General features: G+C 36.8%; 1 protein-coding gene and 1 long non-coding RNA gene across 4 annotated transcripts; both read right to left on the reverse strand.

Annotated features, from left to right (window-relative positions):
• Nucleotides 1-70: 70 nt before the first annotated feature.
• Nucleotides 71-21472, reverse strand: sicily (NADH dehydrogenase (ubiquinone) complex I, assembly factor 6 homolog sicily). Of its 3 annotated transcripts, none has more exons than XM_086986773.1 (6): nucleotides 21157-21472; nucleotides 17140-17284; nucleotides 15197-15291; nucleotides 13366-13557; nucleotides 9316-9430; nucleotides 71-195 (listed from the first exon to the last, which is right to left on the reverse strand). In XM_086986773.1, the coding sequence occupies exons 1-6, from the start codon at nucleotides 21300-21302 to the stop codon at nucleotides 124-126; spliced, it is 765 nt and encodes a 254-aa protein (XP_086842899.1). In that variant the 5' UTR covers nucleotides 21303-21472; the 3' UTR covers nucleotides 71-123. The 3 variants fall into 3 exon arrangements, with proteins under 3 accessions (XP_086842899.1, XP_022656811.1, XP_022656812.1); XM_022801076.2 differs by lacking the exon at nucleotides 71-195 and adding an exon at nucleotides 4518-5519; XM_022801077.2 differs by lacking the exon at nucleotides 71-195 and adding an exon at nucleotides 4518-5519 and having other exon boundaries at nucleotides 17140-17267; nucleotides 21099-21389.
• LOC111248564 (uncharacterized) lies at nucleotides 5860-9316 on the reverse strand. The gene is made up of 2 exons (XR_015326164.1): nucleotides 9184-9316; nucleotides 5860-8644 (listed from the first exon to the last, which is right to left on the reverse strand). It is a non-coding gene; the product is annotated as an uncharacterized LOC111248564 (long non-coding RNA).
• Nucleotides 21473-21482: the final 10 nt, after the last annotated feature.

Below are 21482 nucleotides of genomic sequence, written 5' to 3' on the forward strand. Positions count from 1 at the left end.
TAGTAGGGCAATCATTATAAGAACGGAAATCGGAAGGCTTCAGCCTTCCGATTTCCGTTCTTATACAAAAGAGGTGCATGCATCATAAGATTCCAGACAAGAGAAGAGGTTGTTGCCAGGCTTTCAGGCAGAACAGCATGATAATACGCTTGCTGTCGTTTCAATATGAAATTCCTTGAAACTGAAACGGGAACACTGAAAATAAAGAAGAAAAGCAAAATGAAGCAAAAGAAGAAGTTGTTTTTCTACGAATAGAGTCCAGGACAGATTGCAAAATTGACGATATACACTAGAGACAATTACTACCCTTAAAGCTTAAAGCACACATTTACCGTAGACGAGATATGGATCAATCTGTGCTGCCTGCTAGAGATCACTCAGAAAAAATATGTTTAACAGGTGAGAAAGCAGGTTTTAATAGCAGCATTGAATACATTTCGATTCATACTTGCATAGATATTAGGAGCAGTTCTTATACAAAATAGTACTCGAAAGGGAAGCGATCAGTGCTGTCAACTATCTCGACTTTCCGAAGATCGCAGTATGGTTATTTGATGATAATGTACAGTTTCAATGATAATCTGCACCAATGAAAACAGATTCCAACAATTGGTTAAACAATCGTACCGCCCAGTTTAAGGTCCGTATAATTTCGATTGCTTCCATTCTGTAAAAAAGAGCGATAAGTAACGCAACGCTATCGTCGATTTTCTTTGACATGCCATTACTGATATGATTCGGTATGCTAAGACAACTGTGTATAGCTGTTGAAGCTCTTAGAGTGCTGAACTTAAACCGTTAACAAAAGAAAGTATTGTTATTTTATGACTTAAGAATTATTAAGCCGAGTAAATGGCTTCGAGTATTCTAATATAAGTCTTAATATCTTTAGACCAGATTCGCGATCATAATCATCGATTGTTAGCAGACGTAAATGGAGTAATAAAATATAATTCTAATTTTTAATGCTGCGGCAGGAGCTGCTATAGTTAGGATTGATTGAAAGGTTGAAATAGACAAGAAAATGAGAGGTTCTCGAAGTGCTGATGATTATAAACGTTTAAATGAAATGGTGTCTTCTTTTCACTTGTTGTATAGATTCCACCAAATAAAGCCTTAGGATATAAGGCACTAGCTCTTGTGTCTCACGGTACGCTAGGGAATGCTAAGGACTCCACGAAGCTTATAACTTTGCTATCGTATAACTGATCTGTAGAGGAGAGGCTCCAGCCACCGGCAGGTCCAGTATCGACTCAATGCTACATATGACGACCTGCTCTTATGTTTCGTTGTTCGAGCTCAGCTTGCTCCTAGTTACTCCGTAAAGTAATCACGTCTCGAATTTTTCTAGATTTTTGTTATTTGAGTCGTCTATTTTCTTATGATTGCCGCTTGTCAGCATAAAATCAAAGCAGTTGACCTTTTAATTTATAATGCACGTTTGAAAACACACGGATTCTAGAAGACTGATCTCATCCCAAGAGTTGTGCTATTTCTGAACAGACTGTAAACCCTGCAGTTGCAGCCAAAACACGAGTGCGGACACATACGTAACACATGTTACTGATCAACGTTATAAATATCGCTTCTGAGCCTGGTGTCATACCGTAAAGTTGTTCTCATTCCGATTTAACTATCTAACCACGGCACTTGGGTACCGGTCGGAGTGCTAGGATATCATTTGCCAAACGACACTCCGTACCGCAGCCTCGAACAAGGCATTCTATTTAATCGGAGGGTACCATAATTATCCCAGATTTTTCGGAGTGTTGATTGTGAGATACATCAAATGAAGCATGAACCTGTGAACATCAGTTTCTCAAGCAGTTACTATTAAGACAAACATGTATTAGTAATGTCATATAACTGGCTTGTGTGACCAGTTACTCTTCAATCAAATATATGAAAATAAAAATTAAAATTATTAGCATAATCCCTATTTACGCATATCAGCTTAAGAGATCCGACAATGCAATTTTGCTCGATGTTTTTTTCTTATATGAATCAAACTCTCACTCTATATTAAGGAAGAAATTGGAGAGGTTTCCGGAAAACGAACGTTGAGCGAAATGACAAAATTAGCTATCAAAAGGACACAAAGTAATTTTTTTTGACATGCTCTCCTATTGCAATAAATGAAATATTTGCTTCGAAATAAACGGGCTACGCGTTTCGCTGTTAGTTTCATAGCTTGGGATTCGATATATGATAAATATCTGCACAAACTAATTGCAAGGGAAATGTGAGCCGGAAACCCTAAAGATACCAACGAAGTGGCTGCATCGATTTCAAATACAAGAGCACTCCATATGTCCCAAACGATTCTGCAGACTATCTCTGTGAAACGAGAAAAGCATTAGGAGAAACCTGAGAAGCGTCTATAGTCTAATTGGGATTTACAATCTATAGCAAATGTTACAATATATATGTGATAATTGTAAAAGTGAAGGTTACTATTATCGATAACAGTTGAAAAAAGTTAAATATGGACCTTTTTTAGTCATATAATTCTTCACTAAATGTGGTCGTGTAAAGAGCTTGTCAACAGACGCGCTTGTCAAGAATTTTAACTAAACACCTAACCAGATTTATTGATTTAAATTTAACGTCCATAACTGACGTCCGGTATAGTACAAGTGCATTTGATAAGACGACATTCACCATTGCGAGGACTACTGCTCTTACTAGCGCTGTGGTACAGAGCTTCTATTTGTATTTCATTGTTATTGCTTGCAGGCAGCTAGCATTCGCCTCACCTTCTTATACAAGTTATACCGTTCGAGCGTGCACTTTCGCTTTCCGAGCTTACGCCTTACTCACTTTCGGAGAGTCGGGCAGCAGTAGATTTGCGACTTGCAGACGAATTCCGTGCTAATTCTGCTCATTGCCTCACGATTTCGCCTCATGCAACAAAACACATTTTACAAAGGTACCGGGATTCAAACGTACTGCTTTCGCAGCATTTGCCCATCATACTGGCCTTTTTAACGCCTCATTCATCACCGAAAGATTAGATTCTATTTTAAAATAGCCCTCATTAGTTGGCATGCAGTATGCAGAGTGGTGAACACTTCAATTGGATATAATAGCTGTGCCAAATTTAATCGCATTAAGGTATTAAATCCGCAGCATAACTCGGCTCACTTTAGTGCCCCGCAAGAACTCTTGAGGATCACGATCACACACAGGACCACACGAGAGTGTAGCCTTGATACAAAATACTACATGCCATGCTACTTGTTCGTCAGTTTAACTATCCAATTCGTTGCATCAGTGAGATAATGGACCTCCGATACCTTTGTTCCTCTGGCGAACGGTCGTGTAATACTTGTTGTTGCCGCAAAATCGCAAATGTAATTTTTTACGTCAGGTAAAATCAGCCTTTTTCTGATACATCTCCGTGGCCTGCTGAAACAGCTATATTATTTATATGTTCTATGCATACAATATGACACGGTGCAATAGAACAAACTGTTCTGCTTGTCCATATGCATTCCAAAGGTTCTATATGCATAAATTGATTTCGGAGATGTATTTTTTGTCGATTATAGAGGGATTTATCAATATTTATTGTATCAAATATTCATACAGATGTACGAAGACAATGAAGTCATAACCAATAAAACAGTGAAATAAGTATATTAACAAACGAGACAAATTTTATTAGTTTGGTAATATGATAAAATCGAGATAAGTTAGTACAAATATTAAAGAAAAGCGTAATTAACGACAGGAGGAATTCCCTTCGCAATCATAAATATCTCTTTCTTGTTGCGTGCTTTTATTTTTTTTCACAGCTTACCTTATTTCATTGTCACCTTGTAAATTAAGATAACTACGTCATTCGAGGCATTCACATTCTATGTCAAAAGACTACGATTAAATTCAATTTAAACTCTTTATATAGGTCATTCAATAACGACGAGTGCAGGATCTTTGCTCTGCTTTCGCTGCGCACTGCAATTCTGTTTTTAGCATGCCTGTGCACAATGTAAAAGTACACAATCTTCTGTTTACACAAATGCGATTACATGAAGATTCTTGATTAAAACCGCAGTACACAACAACAGGTCATTTTACCTGCGTAGAATTGAGAATTTGCTTATTTGAGTTCTGTGAATATGCAACTATTTCGAAAATAATTTATTTGCACTGTCTCACACTGATCAGCTTAGAGTGATAATTGGGAGATCTTTATTTCTAACTGTAATATCCGCTTATATGGAAGAATCTGAATAAATTACAAAGGGAGCACTGACATAAGCGCTGGAGTTTCTGCTCGAATACCGCAAACGCCTACAGGTTATCATATAAGCATTTCGTATGCTCAGATAGAAAGCAAGAAACGAATGAAACTGTGAAAATAATACTCAATAATAAAAACCCGATTTGTAGTAAAGTACCACTATCGATTTCAGATTTTTTCAGATCCAAGTATTTTTTAACAATTCGACGAGTACTTCGCTAATAATCTAATTATCATTTCCCGTGAAAAAAAAATTTTAAAAAAAAGCAAATTCTTTGCGTCCTGCAAAACTGAATTTTATTGATTACTATTTGAGTAGCAAATACAATATCTTAATACGTATATAATTAATGTTGTCTGTTGTTTTGTGCTTGAATCAATAGCGGAGAGGCCTCATGATCTAATCTGTTTTTCGCGAGCCGCTCGTACTTGGCCCATCGCTTGGGCTTTTTCCCATCGAACTCGACCAGAAGCGGCTCTCAATCGGGCTGCCGCTCAAACACTTTTTTAGCGATTGCATTTTGCCATATCGCCAGCCACCTTACATGTGTCACCAACATGAAGCGGATTGGTCTAGATTTATTGTTGACTGGCTGGAACGAACCCTTCTTTATTTAACCGTATTTAACCGTAGCCGTCAATTTAGTTATATATTTAACAGAATATTTGATATATTACAGCATAGAAGTCGTTCAGCATAAAATACAAAACCTATATTTTAAAATGACACTATGTTTTAACAGGTTGACATGTCTTGCTCTCGAAACGTACTTCTGAGGACTTTAAAGCTATTTTAAAGACTGTAAGAAGCAACTCAAGGAGGCATATTTTTTATCGAGTTCTTGATTGATACTAGTCAGACATTTTGAACGTCGTGTATTATAACAGCAGAAACTTCAATTTCTGTGCTTTGAAACTGTAATTGTAATAAACACACAACCCGCAAAACAACACTACTTTGTTCTCCAGATACAATGGTGGAATTCATTCTCCACAGTCAATTAACTATCATCCATGCATCGGTATTTAATATTTAAAACCAACCTAAGCCGCTTTGTATCTTGTGTTTCCATAACTGTATAGGTAACATTGAATTTCTAGCCTGAACCGCCGGGTCAAACACATTAAAGTTTGCTTTTTGGAGCTTCTTTAGGAACTCTTTAAGAGGAACAGAAGGCAGGAAAATATCACCGATTTCTTTGGGAAGCTTTGTTAGCCCTTGCTCAGTCTTTTCAAGATGTATATGAGCAGTTGACGCAATTTCGAAAACAACCTGTGAAAAGAGGCCGCATTGTTAACTGTGAAATGTAATATTCCACTTGTTTAACACGATATATCTATATGATTCATTTTTGTTACAATTCTATATAATGAACGCAGTGTAGCAGTCAAATTATACGCTCTATTATGTACAGCTACCAGCAGATACGAACATGCTTTCATCTGGTACTCCTGGTACCTGACGAAGGCTACGGCAAACAACAGTGCGTCGTTCGGAATTCGAGAAAAGATTAATTGTACAACAATAAACATGACTATCAAGAAAACTTTTATAGCATATGTAAAAAAATTCGTTGAAATATCCCTATTTAAATACAGTCTCACAATAGCAGTTTCAGTTGAACATATTTTATTGCGTGAGAGTGGGCGTCACTTTGAATCAAAACGTTTATGTTAGATATTTTATGTTTCGTTTTGTAAAAAAAGGTTCAGCTGGTGCTGCCGGGATTGCCACAGGTAGGCGGCCTCCGGAACAAAACGAAGTGTGTTTACACCCTATTTTGAAAGTAAATTGCTTTGTGTATCTTCTAAGTTTAACCGTCACAAACGATACCACTGTGCCATCCCAGAAATTAGTTTAAAACACCTGAGTAATGGATGAATAATTAATTCCGAATGTTGGTCCCAAGACTCCCCTAAAAACAAAGGCTGGACGTTTTCCCTTTTAATTTCACAAAGAGTCATTGAAGTTATTTAAAGTAAACTGTACCAGAAAGCTAATCCTGGATAAATGGTAGCGCCTTAGAGGGGTATTTAGACTATGCGATTAGTATAATATATATTTTTTCGTACCCCATCGAACGATTTGTCGCTTCGCGTTGTTCTGATATGCATACGTTGGCTTGCCTTTTTTCCCCCAGAAGACTTCTTCAGTGCAACTTCTTATATCCTTACAAGCATATCTAAGGACAGTTGTGCAATGATGCCGACAGGATTTTCCGGCAAAAATATATATATATTAGACGCAAAAATTTCTTAGAATTTCAACAAGTTCACAATATAGATTGTGGTGCACCGCTATATATATATAGATTGTGGGTAACCGCTACACTAGTAACGGTATAAATGCGATTTATTCGCTTTACATCGTATTTTTAGCCATTTTGACGGAAATATTTACGACTAAATGTTTCATGTTACGTTCGGTAATCCTGCATTGCTTTAGACAACTAGTCCAGTACCAAACAAAATTAGTTATACCCGGATTTGAACCTACACTATCACATCTCGGTAGGTCGTTGAGCAGACACGTTACCACTCCATTATCACAAAGGCAGAGTCACAGGATTAATATGCTATCAGTATACGCCATAACACTTGGCCACGCTATCCAGATATGCACTTCATCATACAATCTGGTGACCGATTTTGAAAGTCTGCTCTGTGTGGTTAGACCAATATCTCCCCTTGGCTGCTGAAACCATGCCCGATGATGCTTGAGAATATGCACTCTCTCTATAACGGATCGTCTCTCTAATAATAATCTCTCTTGAAAAAGAGCACACAACCACTATTTTCCTGATCTACGAATATATGCCAAGGCTTCCATGTAATTATTTTTCTACAAATTGTACATTTTTTTCAAACAACTGCATGTCTGTTTTCGCGGAGCAACAGGATATTGTCGCGGCTTTAACCTGGGTTCGCGCGATTCACAGCAGTGCTGTGTCTCTTTTGCTTCGATGCGGGAGCCCGTTTATAAGCACGTACTGAGAAACACTTGCTAACGATGATCCCGTTTAGACGAAAATCCACGTGTTCTTTCGACATGCTGCTTCAAGACCTTTCAACTCTATGGCGAGTGCCGTTAGGAGATCGGCATCCGAAATAGGCCTTTTGTATTGTCCTACGAAAAGATAACTCTGCATACCGCAGCGATCATAAACATTTAACCCACCGTCCACATTTGTGGCTGAGCCCGCCGGCGAGTTGGCTATACAACGGTCTTCCCGGTAATCGCGTGTAAGTTTCGCCACGATTGTCGATAGGCAGCAACGCTACGGTAAGGTAGAAGTCATAAATTATTCCTTCTAGAAACGCATTTAACTTAAATGGCAGCGTAACGGGCTCCAGTACAAATCGGTTATCCTGAGCAAACGCGTACAGTACTTCCCCAACGTAATATTTTGTTAGGTGGAGTGATGGTTCCTATTGAAACCGGAATATATAAGTCTTGAATCCCTACTGGGTACCCGCATGGCCAACAACAGATTCGAACCAGTATTCGGCTGGGCCTGGCATAAGTCTATGGCAATTCCGAGCAAGCGCTTGTACGACCGCCCGTAGACACTCGAGTATCCATTTCTTCCTTTCTCTCTATTCAGCGCTATACCACTGTTTGGCAGACCACTTTGTTCATCCTCAAGTAAATTAGACTCATTTCAGACGATTCGCTCATTTCTTTCTCTCATTTGTCACCAACTGCTAGGACGACGTACTAGTACTGACACAAAATGCGACTGATCGCCCTATCCGTCGTCATCATATAGTAACAGTGGCGGTGATATTTAATACATAGTATTAAATATATATCCAAAATATTTTATAACGATGCGGCATTATATGACATTTTGTTTGTGAGACGCAGTTGTATTCCCAGAACCCACTTGCATATCGTGACTTGGGCTTTTAATAGGCAAGCTGTAGTGATCCATGTAATACAAATTCAAGTGGTCTGCGAATATAAGGGTATTTATAATGAAATTACTATTGCGAAGATAATTACCATACACATTTCGTATTGGTAAAACTTCTACTACTGGAAGCGCTACGAGCTGTTGGCCGAAAATGAGTCTTCTGAAAGGCACTCCGCGCAGGCTCATAATAAAGTGATAAGAGCAGTCAGTGGCTGAAGTTCACCCCTCAAACCGCACGGGTGTCATAACTGTTCGTTTTATGTAAAAAAATGATGCTTGTTCATCTTTGCTAAATTAATAAAATAAACAAATTAGACCAATAGGTAGTATATGACTTGAGCAAGGATCAAATACGAAGGCAAAAAATGCTTGCTTCTCTTGGCTTTCATGTTACAACGGTGACCAATTCTTGCATCGAATTGTGATGTAAAACGGATCTTCTGCGACGATCACAGACGACAACATCAATGATTGGCTGTAACTGAACATTACGCGACATCATTCTTTAGCGAATGTACAACCAGAGAACCTCACTGCGGCTGTCTGGTAGTCTTAAATACCTGGTATGATATATATATGTATACTCGAGTAAATTAGTCACTTAGCTAAAACAGTTCGCTTTTCCTTCGAAAAAAAGCCTTAGTGTGTAAACCGTTATACAGTACGGCTTCTTTAATCCCGAGCCGTTGACTGCAGCAGAAATGTATTGTCAATAATTAGAAAAAAATGATTAACGTAGGTAAACCATTTATTGCCTACAACGCTCGTCGTACGGTACATTTTTATGTGTGACATTACACAGTTGAAGGCTCTACCATCGTCTGTACCTCAGACACTGGTACCACAGAATTTTTCGTTATCCTGACACTTAGTAGGAGACTTGTTTAGATCTCAATATGGCGTCGAAAGTTCCTCTTGAGATTTTATCAACTGCCGTACCCTAGAGTTAAGTTAATTAAAATGCCATCCCGCATTTTATCCTAAATGACTTGTTATATATATATAATGGTAGTGACGTACATTTTCTTAGCATCCCCTCAGGCTGCTCCAGGGCAGAGCAGGATTGCCTTCAGGGCTAGCAACAACGCACTAGCATTCGTGGTAACGTGGAAAACAGGCAATAGTAAAAGTGTCAATATTGTAAAGAGATACCTCTGGAAGACTGGTTTGTGGAGTCCTGAAGGCTTCTTCTTGAGTCACTGAATGTTTTGCCAAAAGGTTTAATGGCAGCTGGCATCGACCCTTTGATGCATTGAATGGAATGCTTCTGTAATACAGAAAAATATATCCTTGTTCTAGATACTATATAAATAATAATTATTTCGAAAGGAAGTCAGAATATAGAAAAATAACACCAGTATCAAGAAAGCTTTAAATATATAGTTTTACCATTGTTTTCAAGCCAGTACATTATAAAATACCACAGAAAGTTCCCCGTTTTTTGATGTATGACAACTACTTAGAAGTTTACCGGTTCTCGTACAACAATGGTAACCTCTTTCCATCAATACACATCATCGCCATCAATGAGAACAAAGAATTCATCTTGGTACTCGAAAGAAGAAGATATGGAGTTTTTGACCTGGTCTTCTGTGGTAAAGGCTTCGCAGTCACGATCATTTTTAAGATCCAATTGTTCTGATATGGCAATAACAATGGCGACCTCACCGCATTGGTATTCACTGTCGGCAGTTAGTACTAGGCCTTCACAAGATAGGAAAAATGTTAATGATAAACTTGGATCGACACAGTTATGGCGTAAAACAATGGTTTTTTTAAAAGTTGTGCTTCAACGCCTGTATAAGAGAAGCCAGTGCATAGACACCCTAAGCTTTTGCAGCTGTATAGTCCTTAATGATGTAACGCCGGTTCAGCTGCATTTATCAATTTATATGACCGCATGCGCTTGTCCTAGAAATATTTTTCGTTACAAGTCACAATTCAGCAAAAATCAATCACTGTCGCAGCATGAGACTAAAAAGGAGTAGACCTCTAAGTGTGTTATCTCTCCTCATCATCTAGCACTCATTTGTCCAACTTTTTACTTAATTTAATGTGCTAATACACTAAATGCGCTAACGTCCATACACTTTGAGATGGCTAGACTTTTATTATAGCTCTCAACCTTTGCAGAAGCTCTTCTCAATATAAGCCACCTATTGAAGGCTCAAGTGAGGGTATCCAAGTAAAGGATCTTAGATTTCAACAAGTGTAAGTGCATGACAAGCTTTTCCTGGAAGTGCCACGAAATAACGTATCGTTCTACAGTAACGTCGTGTAAAAATATTATATTCATATCACGTTTGTTACTTTTTATAACGAATAACTTGAACTAATTTTCACGTACAGATGACATACCCATATGTCTACCCCTTTTACTCACTAACATAAGTGGGCCATATACCGCAACCATCTGGTGTACTTACTTTACGTTTTATCAATTTTATTTTTTAATTACATCGTTTTTTTTTTTGAAAAATGATTGAGATGCTTCCAATGTACTGAGCCGATCCCACTTTTGTTTAATGTATGCCAATTTCTAATCAACCGAATGCTGTCAGTTAATCTTTCACTATACGCCGCAATATGATTTTGGGGCTGTTGACCTTTCATGACACCACGCTATTATTTTCGATTAGGTATACTACCTTCAAACATATATGTAAAAAATATGTAGGTCACATAAATCTATATAAAAACCAAGCCAGAGATTCAAGCCGTGCTCCAATTCGCTTGCATTAATATGGCAAATCCGACGGCCCTCTCAGTAAAAACTGCATCATAATGTACTTGATCCTAGCAATTTTAGGTATAATGAGCGCTCCGTCCCAAGGAAATATATAGGTTAAAATTATTGCCCAATTCCTTCTATTTTAGATTGTTTTCAATTGGCGTATTTCTAGCAAAACGGCTGCTACGCGCGTTTGAATAAAGTAACATACTTATAATATAAAGTAATATGAGCGTCATATATGTTGTAAACTCATGTGAATAAGCACACTAGAGTTAATACCGTTTTGTATTTAAGACGACGGTTTGGCATTGTAGGTGGTAAATTACAATGCTCACTTGGCCCACGAAAGCCCCCGAGATTAACAAACTGGTGAGACCGTGTACGTAGTATTTTAAGCTGAAAGTTTACTCGTCCTCCATACTTTCCTTCGCTTGCCTTCACAGGCTGCCCCTGTCAGGTAACAACTGGATGTAATATATCTCCCTTCCATCACGTTTGATAAACCATTCATATACGAAAGCTTCAGCATCGCAAGTTCAACAATCAAGACTTTCATAAGAATGCCTTATCATACCATCAATGAACAAAAAAGCGTCTACAGAGGGTTTTAAGAAAGCTGGTTGTACTTAGTAGCGCTTACTATTCTGTAGCAGGTAAATATCGTACGTTGCTGCTTTCAGTTAAAACAATGTGAGAAGGCTATGGTTCAATAATGATATTGTTGCAGTTAATATTTTTCGTACCCCTTTCTTGACATGCAAACATATAGCTTTAGCTGTTGGAATTTCCCTAAAACTTGCGCCAGTAAATTTGTCCATTATTTTTTATTCTCCATTCAATCTAAGGAAAACATTCTTTACAAGTGCGCGTCCGTGCCTGAATTTCTACTACCTTTCTTTTCTGTTATTGTTATATTCTGTTATTAAGGTTTCCTCACAACACGCTGGCAAGGAAGCCACTGCCAACTGGAAACCAATCTGCTATTACTACTGAATATAAGATTATATCCAAAAAGGGAAAATACAAAACAACGCATTCGTTCACTATCAAACAAATAGCAGAACGCAAACATAAGAGGTTAGCAAGTCCGAGTTGAACGCAATACAACGATAAGAGAGAATCTTTTTATACCAGTGCCCATTCAGTGTCCAGAATGACCATACACCTTTACATCCGAAATCTATATTGATCAATAAAAACTTCATTTTCATTATCGACAAATGAACTCAGCCTAAGGATAAAACAATTATATAGTTCTCTCCATGCAGAAAGTTCTGTTAGGACTTCATTTTCCTTAAGCGTAAGTACCATAATATGCTTCTCATATTTTCTCGTTCCAAAGATTCATCCCAAAACGCGTGGTCTATTATCATGTCAATGCTACCCTCTGCTGTAGATGTTTGTTATTTTGATTCTGTCATTGCCGTAGATGCTTCATTACTGATAATATCGATCTTTGCAGACGATTTATTCCGAGAATATCCCGATATGGCTTCCCATCATGCTTCGTTCGTAACTCCTCCTACGAATATACGATTCGTCAATGTATTTTCTGAGAAGTATAACATGTTCCAGAAATTGAAAGTTTGAAAGTGATCGTATTTACCTATCTAGCAGCCATGACCCAGTTCTTCTCAAATCATTCAGAATTACATATATTGTTTTTGCTTTGTCTTATTTTTACGGCGTTAATGCAACTTTATATGTTCGCTTAGTATTACGTGCAACGGCCTATCTCCGATCATTACCAAGCTAATTTTGCCTGAACAGCGTTCTCTTTGAAGTATTCAGCAGTCCACCACGGTGTTCCACCATGTTGATTAATATGCTTGGCGCTTTCCGTACGTGCATTATAATTTTCAATATCCGCTTATTTTGGACACTGGTTATAGATTGAAAATTTTGTAAACCCTAGTCTATGCTTCTTGTGGGTTGAGCACATAGGAAGAATGATATTCAACCAAATGGCAATGTGAGCTGCCGGTTATGTTGCTCGTTTGAGCTGATGTTCTTCCCTTAGAAATCAGAAAGAGCTTTTAGTCTTTCGTCATAAGTTTCAAAATGTAAGTTCACAATGGTGCCTTATCGAAGTCAGAGACCGGTTAACTAGAAAGCAAAAAATAAGGCTTTCATTCTTTTTTCAACATTTTACTCCTTAGTCTCCGCTTCTTTATATATTCAGATATTCAGCTGCTCGTAAGTATGCCTTGCTGGTCCAGGCTTTGCAGAAGTGGCAAGCACACGCCATTGCAACTGCCTCTCAAAATTGCACAGTTATTTTCTACTATACACTTTTATACCCTGATAGTTATTGAAAAATACAGATATCACCTTAGTAGACCTGTCAAAGATTTTACTAAATTATAATATACAGCGGTACAGTTGGTTTTAAGCGCTTATTGCGACTGCAAAAGCATGTGGAAATCTGAAGTTCAGAGGCAGTATTATCTTACTTAAGTTTTACATACCGAATAAGATTAGCAAGGCCTTGGGCTTTTCCAAGATGACTTGCTGTGTGATCACAGTCTACTCTTTTAATTTCGCGTGCCTCCAGCAAAAGGTAGTAGATAGGAGAACAGCTAAGTTCCGCGTATTGCTCAGCAGCATCAAGAGTGGCAAATGCATTATCCTTCATGTTCGCTTCTCGGCTGTCAATTAATCTGTAATCATTCTCCACATTACAGAAATGAAAGAATATTGAGAGATATTTCAATGAATCAAGCAAAACTATGTAAAATAAACAATTTTACGATAAATATAGTTGTACTGCCTACTCGATTCGTTCTAGGATACATTTACAATAATTATGCGATTATTACGCCGAATTAGCTTAGTAAACTCACCTCACCGATATTTTACATTGGCCGATTATAACTAAAGGTAACAGTATATGAACATAATATGAGCATAATCTTGGCGGTGCGCCAAACAATTTCCTTTGCTTATTAACAGGCAGGGAAACAAAGCGTCAGAAAAAATCTCGCAGTGATGTTGTTCTCGATGTCAAGAGCCGCGTGATCGTCCGAAATAGGAACACAGATTCTGTTTAATGTCAGGTAACATGCTCACTACTAAATTGTTTTCACGGTACAGTTAGGTGAGTGTCGATGTACGTTGATCTGTTCAGTCAAGTAGTACACGAACGTTAAGGGAGACAAAGTATTCCGTAGCAATAGCATGTAAATATTCTATAATCTGCAAGCAAGATTACAGGCACAATTAAAGTCGAACCGTCTTGTCCCGAGGCTGAACGCATCTGTGATTAGATTAGGCGGAAAGTGTTGCTGTCGAGCTTGAATAAATGGTAATTTCATGCAATCGTCCCAGAAATCATCCGAAGTCTAATCGTTGACGGAGGGGTTGTCTTCTAAGAGTCATTGTAAACTTTCTCTACAATACAATGCTCAATGACAACAGGGGTATATGGAGAAAAGTTTCCACTCTGAGAAATTGACACAGGCTTAACGGTGCCTATTAAAAGTATCTCAATCGAGGTTTCAGTGTGGTCAAAGAAAGTTGGAACAAACCTTAGATTTACTAACCGGCAATCGAAATACTACAGAATATCCTTGTGAGGTTCGAAGGGGGTAGATTACGTCGAGCATTCATGCCGTTGGTTATAATGAGCGGAAACGATTTATATAGCTCGCATGGTTTTGCAGAGGTTATATATCAACGTCAGCCTCGCTAATCATTTTGGTTAAACGTATGTATGTTGCTAGGATTTGGCAATACTGTCGCTTTCACCAACACTGCTACACATGATCATGGCATTCTGAAGTCGAGCATGTTATTTCAATATACAACGGTGTGCTTGAAGGTTGCAAGTGCCGTTATTTCGGATCAACTCTATTCTCCTTGAGCGCCCAGATGGAACACAAATATGATGTTTTTCAACATGAACAATAGACTCTAACAGTAAGCAAAAACATATGAAAAATTTTATTTTTTATATATAATTCCGTAATTTCAAATAAGTAAAGAACCAGCTCAAGGTTTTGGAAACTTAAAGAAAAATATTTATATGTCTACCTATTTTGTACAGCGACATCTTGTGAAATTATTTCATTTGTGAGAATTATGAATCCAATGTTACAATTATTGCCATGCCTATAATATTTTAGAAGTGTTATAAAGAAGCATGATCCTGTGCTTGTAAAACAGTTTTCCAACGATTATTAATCAACGTGTCTGCTCTTTGACCACATATTTCCCAATTTAATTCACTCAAAATACTAAAATATAATTATCTACTTTTTTTGACAATATCGTTAATAAAATTAAAACTAAGCTAAATACCTTAAAAACCATTGCTGTGTAAGAGTATAAGAGGTGAGCAACCATTGTATTTCTTTTGTCACTGGATGTTCGGGAGCTCTGTGTCCATTGTACATCTGAAACCATATATTCACCAACAGTTTCCATTAGATATTTCTTAAAATTGCGTGAACGATACAGAGACAGATTTGTATAAATAATTGAATCTTGCAGACATATAACCTTAGCCGTACGCATTTCTATTTAACTCGGAAAAATATCATGAAGAAACCAATTTCCACGAATTTCTTTTAAGCCCAGCTTTTTTTGCTGACAAACTCGAAATTCATACTTCTAAGACAAAATGGGCAGTTTGCAACAACGTTGCATTGCAGGTAATCGTGAGTTTACCCAGTACTTCTTGTACAGAAGAACATCATTGTCCAGGCTTCTATTTATAAAACATAGCGACATTGCTGGTGGGGCGTTCTCAGCATACGGATCATGTTTCTTCATTAAAGTTTTTATTGCATCTATTACATGTTCTCGGTGCACGCCGTTTACGGCTGCACAGCATCTGCTACGTATCATCTTGAGTGCATTGAATGGACTGTTTTTCTCCTTATAGACCTCGGTTATCAAAAACATTTGGCAAGTACCACGGTATCTCGAGTTCGGCAGAAGACACCTGATACCTCTAATCCCCCGGTTCTTTACTTTATATGCGTAGGTTCGGTGTTTTTTCTTTGTCTATTTGATGGTTTTTAAGTCAATTTATTACTGTTGTTGTTATTCTATATTGTATATAAAATAGCTTGATATTTTTATTAAGACAACCACAGGCTACGCTAAGTGTTATAGATTCTCGGAAATTGCATTTCACCACTTTCAAAAAACCCTAATAAACAATGAGTTAAATCATAAAAGAATTTCGTAATCGCGTTAATTTGTAGATTTTCGCCCCCTTCGATTTTTGTTGTGTAGCATCAAAAGAACCAAAACTTTTGTACAAAAAGCTGGTTAAAATTGGAACAACAAAAAACGTACATAAAGTCTTTCTTGGCAAACACTTAATTGCTAAGAAGAACTTTAAAACATTAGTTTGTGTCGTTCCCTAACTTTTTCATAAATAATTCATATAAGAGGTAAAAAAAATGCAGGCCGGCAAATATCAATTATTCGACAAATCGCTTCATGCCCAAAACAAACGAAAAAAGTTAGAACAAACTTACGAGACATCATACTCTATTTCAATAGGTAGAACAAGGGCATAAACGATAAAGGATTTACCAAGTACACAACTGGTTTTATGCGCTAGAATAATGTATCTCTATAGTTTCTCGCAGACTGTAAACGCAGACAGAAAGGAACAACTCAGAGGCCTTAATGCAATGCATAAGTTATGGTTACCAAGCGGGTGGCTCGCAAAACAAAGAACTTTGTGCCTTTTATAAAAAAAAATTAATTAAACGCCTTAGTATATACTTATAACTATTTTAATTAAATACATTTCAGCTAAACGTTCAAAATTGGTCTGTTTTACTTATTTCCGAGTATCTACTTTGTGCTCACAACACAAAGCCCACGACATGGGCTGCTTTTAATAAAAAAAAGGTCTCGACTGCAACGGTCATAAAAATAAAAACAATAACAATAGTATATATATAAAAGGGTAAGTAGGCTACGCTAGGCTTTAGCAATGCTTTAAGCTTAGTACCTCCACATAATATTACGGACTGTCTAAAGTTGCAACATGAAAGTTTTTACCATTTTGTTGACCTTTTCACCTAATATTTCTATATTTTATTTACACATTTTTAGATTATCGAACTTCTAACTTTAGGAGGAACAGAAAGAGGTATTGTTATTTAATTTATTGTTGTCTTGGTAAAGCGACTGATAGTTAATGAGAGAAAAGCATTTTTTGCCACAACAAAAACTTCGAAGCGAGTATATAATGAATACAATGAAAATCAGATGTTTACCTTGCAAATAGCATCTCTCCAAAAGGCAAGCCTGCCGTATCCAATCTCAACCCTGGATACCTGATCCCTAACCAGTGACAACTCTGCATTCAGTGCCCGAACTGCAAATGCCGCCCGTCGATTGTCACCTGAAATTTTGTTGTAACTATAGTAAACCGTATAATGGTTACGACAAAAAATAATTATATCAATCTGTTAATAGAAGGTAATAATTTTTTTTATAAAAACTATGAAACCACAAGACATCGCTATACTAGAACGTTGCACATGCGCGATGCGCAAGTTCACATGATATGAAACAAATTTTTAATTTGGCCCTAACGCGACATTTTCAGACAAATTTGTGTAAAATCATATTAGCTGTATCTGAATCACAATAAGGCTTAATTTTTAAAATACGTAATTCTTTTTGCTGAGGACTGCCTTGGACTGTACCCTTCAGATAAATGGTTGCAAAATTTGGTGGGATTATTATAGAATAGTAATTAATGTTGTCGAATTTAACGGTTTCGTCAGCATGCTAGTCCTAATAGTAATTTTTGTACTTCCAAAATTATAAAGATTTGAGTTAACTGAAACGGACATTTTGTGATTAGAAGTGCATACGTTCTTAGAAACGCATACGGTAGGAGAACAAGCACCCGCACGTATGGTAGTACGTATGTGGTAGTTAAAAAAAAGTTTCCCATACATTCCTCCATAACCCGGATACACCCAGGTGTTGTCTCCCAACAGTTTCAAGAAACCGAATTTATAGTTAACTGGGCGAGTCTGAATGAATATTAACACTGTTTCCCAAATTAAAGATGTGAAAAAAAATTGTTTTTAATCTAAGTAGTGAATACACTGCTTATTTGTAATCTGTGTATCGCTATCAGAATTCAATGTAATTACTAACAAATACAATTCTCGTAGTGCGGAACTTTTAAATTGGCCTTGTTTCAATGGCATATTATAATTGCCTATTTTACCTCAAAATTCAAAGCATTTAAAATATGTAAATCCAAACCTTCAACAAAAAAAAATATCGTTTCAAGCTCGCACACTTGAACTCCTCCGACATCTAATAAAAACGTAATATAGAGACCTCGATTTTACAACTTTTTAATCAATTTTTATACTCTCCTACATATCTTGGTTGCATTAGAAATAACAAATAGAAAAAAACGATTTTATATTTTACACATATGAGGCTATACTCTATTGTTTCCATTTATAGCTAGGCGTCTTGAAAACTAATTCACTTTGAAGAGTTTCGATAGCCGTGATACTTGCAGGAAAAAATGTTTCAACGACTATCCATTCTACCCTAGAAAAACTGTGTATCAACTTACTTAAATGTATTTTGTTAGTCATAGTAACAGACTCTCAATTAAACACTGTTAAGGAATGTTATTATATTTATACAACACGTTTATCCTAGTTCAATGGGAGGTTTACATCAGCAAATATTGCGTGAATCCACACGAAAGACACGAAGGCGAAGTAGGAGTTTGGAACATCTTATACTATCTGTGAACCTTAGGCATCAATATGTACTTTTGTCAAATGATTTGTTCTTATAATGAATACTAAATAAATTTCTTTATCTTAAAAAACGTACATGTCAGATATTTCTATTAAATGCTTGTAATAATTCTTTTAGTGTGCGTCTGTTACACATTTTATAGAAGTGTTCTACAACTAAACATGGGATGCCAATAGACTTAGAAAGAGATATCAATCATGAATGAATGATAAAGCAACAGCAATAACACTCATTTCAAAACTACATCCCAAACACGAAGCCCTGAAATAAATCGCTAAAAGTGCTGAACGATATACTTCTAGATCTACAAATGTCTCCGTCCAATACGCACCAGATTAGGTAATACGAGGATCGGAGATAACTGCACCGTGAACAGAAAGTAACTAGAGAGTGTTTTGCAAAGGATGCGCCTTTATAGAGGAGTGTAGCATTCTGGACTGCTGCCAAGAGGCCCAGATATGCTTTTTTTTGACTATCGAATCCTTTAAATGTAATATTTTAGGATAAGTAACGCATGGTTTTCCATGCCTAAGGATCGTGTGCGAGCTGACTCGATGCTTTTGCATACAGACTTCAAAGTATCAATATTGTTAGAAATTAAAAAGGATATTCTTCAATCTATCCTACTGGTACCTCTTCCATAATATATAATGTTGAAGTTAAGCAGAGTAATTTTTTTATGTTATGTCCGATGATGAGACCCCAAAAAGTGAGTTTTATTATTAAAGCATCGATTAGTGACGAATGTTCAATAACGATTTTTGTTATTGACGATGCTTTCTAGAACTTCAAGAATGGCTTTGGACTGGGCGCCGAATGGCATAATTTTGCCAGTGGATATATCCAAAGTAACCGAATGAAACCGATAGTAAACCGTCGCAATTTACAGGAAAGGAAAATACTGTTATTTTACAATCATTTCATTTATTTTTCCGCAGAGATGGTTGAATTACAGAAAACAAGTTGTTTAACGTCTAATAGACTTAGCTATAAAAGTATTGCGAAGGTAATTGAATGGATAAAAAACATATTCAATAATCAGCTTTAGGTGGACAAGGACGTTCTCACTATAATCTACAGGGGTAACCTGGTGTAGAATAATTAAGCAACTGTTTATAATTAACTAAAAAGCATGCCTTTTTTTATATATATATTAACCCAGCAAAGAAGACTCATTCTATTAAGGTTCGCTAAGGCATAATTGGATGGCTCTAATGGTGGGTTTTTAAAAAGTAGGTGAAGACAAAAGGTTTGTTTATACCTAGAGAGTTTTATCGCATTTTACGAATCGTAATTTTTCTTTCTTATGGATGTATATATACATGTAATGCTGCTGCGCACACAATCGCCTTGCTGCGATTTAATTACGAGTTCCGTATATACTAATTATCCCCATAGTTACCTTAAATTATAATATATGGTGCGTGAAAATCTTTTACTCTACTTTAAAACCGTCAGAGTCTTCTCTTACATCTGGTGGCGTGTTACCGATTTAAGGTTCATTAGTTTAGAGGTACATACATTATAATACTGGTTTACGGTATTTTCGACTGTTTCATACAGAGTTAAAAAAAGAGTTCGTCAAATTATTTATTTACTTACGAATCTAGTGTAGTATATGTTATTGGCAATGCTTGAAGCAGCTAGCCCAGGCTTCTATCAGCCCACTAACCAATATAATAATTCTGTAAGTATAAAGGGCCTAATAATTAAAAATATGAGTCGTATATCTTTTATAAGTTTGCCAGGTGTAAGATAATGTAATAGGATTATAGATCAACTAAACATTCGCGTAATATTTACTCATTGTGAGTAATCGATGTGCTGCTTTTCAGTCGCGTTATATTAAGTTAACAACGAATATTTTAGTTCTTCGTAAATACATTTGATCGTATAATCGTGCACATAAATGTATTTACCACAAATACATATACACGTGATCAAAAAGTCGGTGATGTAATAAAATAAAACTAGCATGCACACAAACAAGGACCAAGCATTTATATTAAGTAAGCAATTTCTCCCAAAATACTTAAATGTAAGATTCCATTATAATCCTTCATATGGAAGTGTAACTACTGGGGGCTGGTAATCTAAATTAAATGTTTCGAGTTTTATGTCCGGCACCGCCGTTAGGTATTCCATCAGACGGCTGGCTCCCAGCACGAAACGAAGCGTGTCAATGGTCGCAGTCGCGCTTAAACCACCACTTGTTCCTAAGATTGGCAGACAAATACGTTACCGACTGCTATATTACAAGGACAGAGGACGGAAGTGCAAGTAACAAACACAACACTTGAACATGATGTAGATGGAAGTAAGGGTTAACTTGGCTCGAATTTACACATGTATAATACAAAAAATTTATATAAATATGTGAAAAAAGGATTTGTTGAGAAAAAAAATGAGAAGAAGTAATAATATCACTAACCTTTTAAAAGTAGCAAGCAGAGGTAATTTTCGAAATCAACTTTTTTTACTAGACTCACACAGTATTCGGAGGGAGAGGCACAAGATGCCAATGCTCGTAAAAGCAGTGCCCCTGATGTCCGAGCACTCTTTGCACCGTGAAATAACCACATGATCCACTATATGGAAAAAGTTGCCCTTCGTAGAACAACACTGACGGAAACATTGACGAAAAAGCTTTTAAGAGTAGTGAAAATAATTGTTTTCAAGTATGCAGACACATTAATGAAGCGAACTTCGTAGTAACACTTTATATGCAACCATTGTTTACCTCAATAAATAAGGTAAACAATACACAGTCAATATCAGATGTTGCGTAACAATAAAAGTGCTTGGTCTTTTGGGT

This window comes from Varroa destructor, unplaced genomic scaffold (assembly GCF_002443255.2).
Source record: "Varroa destructor unplaced genomic scaffold, Vdes_3.0 BEIS01000004.1, whole genome shotgun sequence".
NCBI classification, from domain to species: Eukaryota; Metazoa; Arthropoda; class Arachnida; order Mesostigmata; family Varroidae; genus Varroa; species Varroa destructor.

What these genes read in the sequence shown, in the direction of transcription:
- sicily (XM_022801076.2), bottom strand. Translation starts at nt 21,302, where the DNA reads ATGTTTCCGTCAGTGTTGTTCTACGAAGGGCAACTTTTTCCATATAGT. An exon ending in CCTCTCCCTCCGAATACTGT is followed by an intron (nt 17,285 to 21,156) that starts GTGAGTCTAGTA and finishes GGTTTACTATAG; the next exon opens with TTACAACAAAATTTCAGGTG. An exon ending in CACAAACCAGTCTTCCAGAG is followed by an intron (nt 5,520 to 9,315) that starts GTATCTCTTTAC and finishes CTCTTTTCACAG; the next exon opens with GTTGTTTTCGAAATTGCGTC.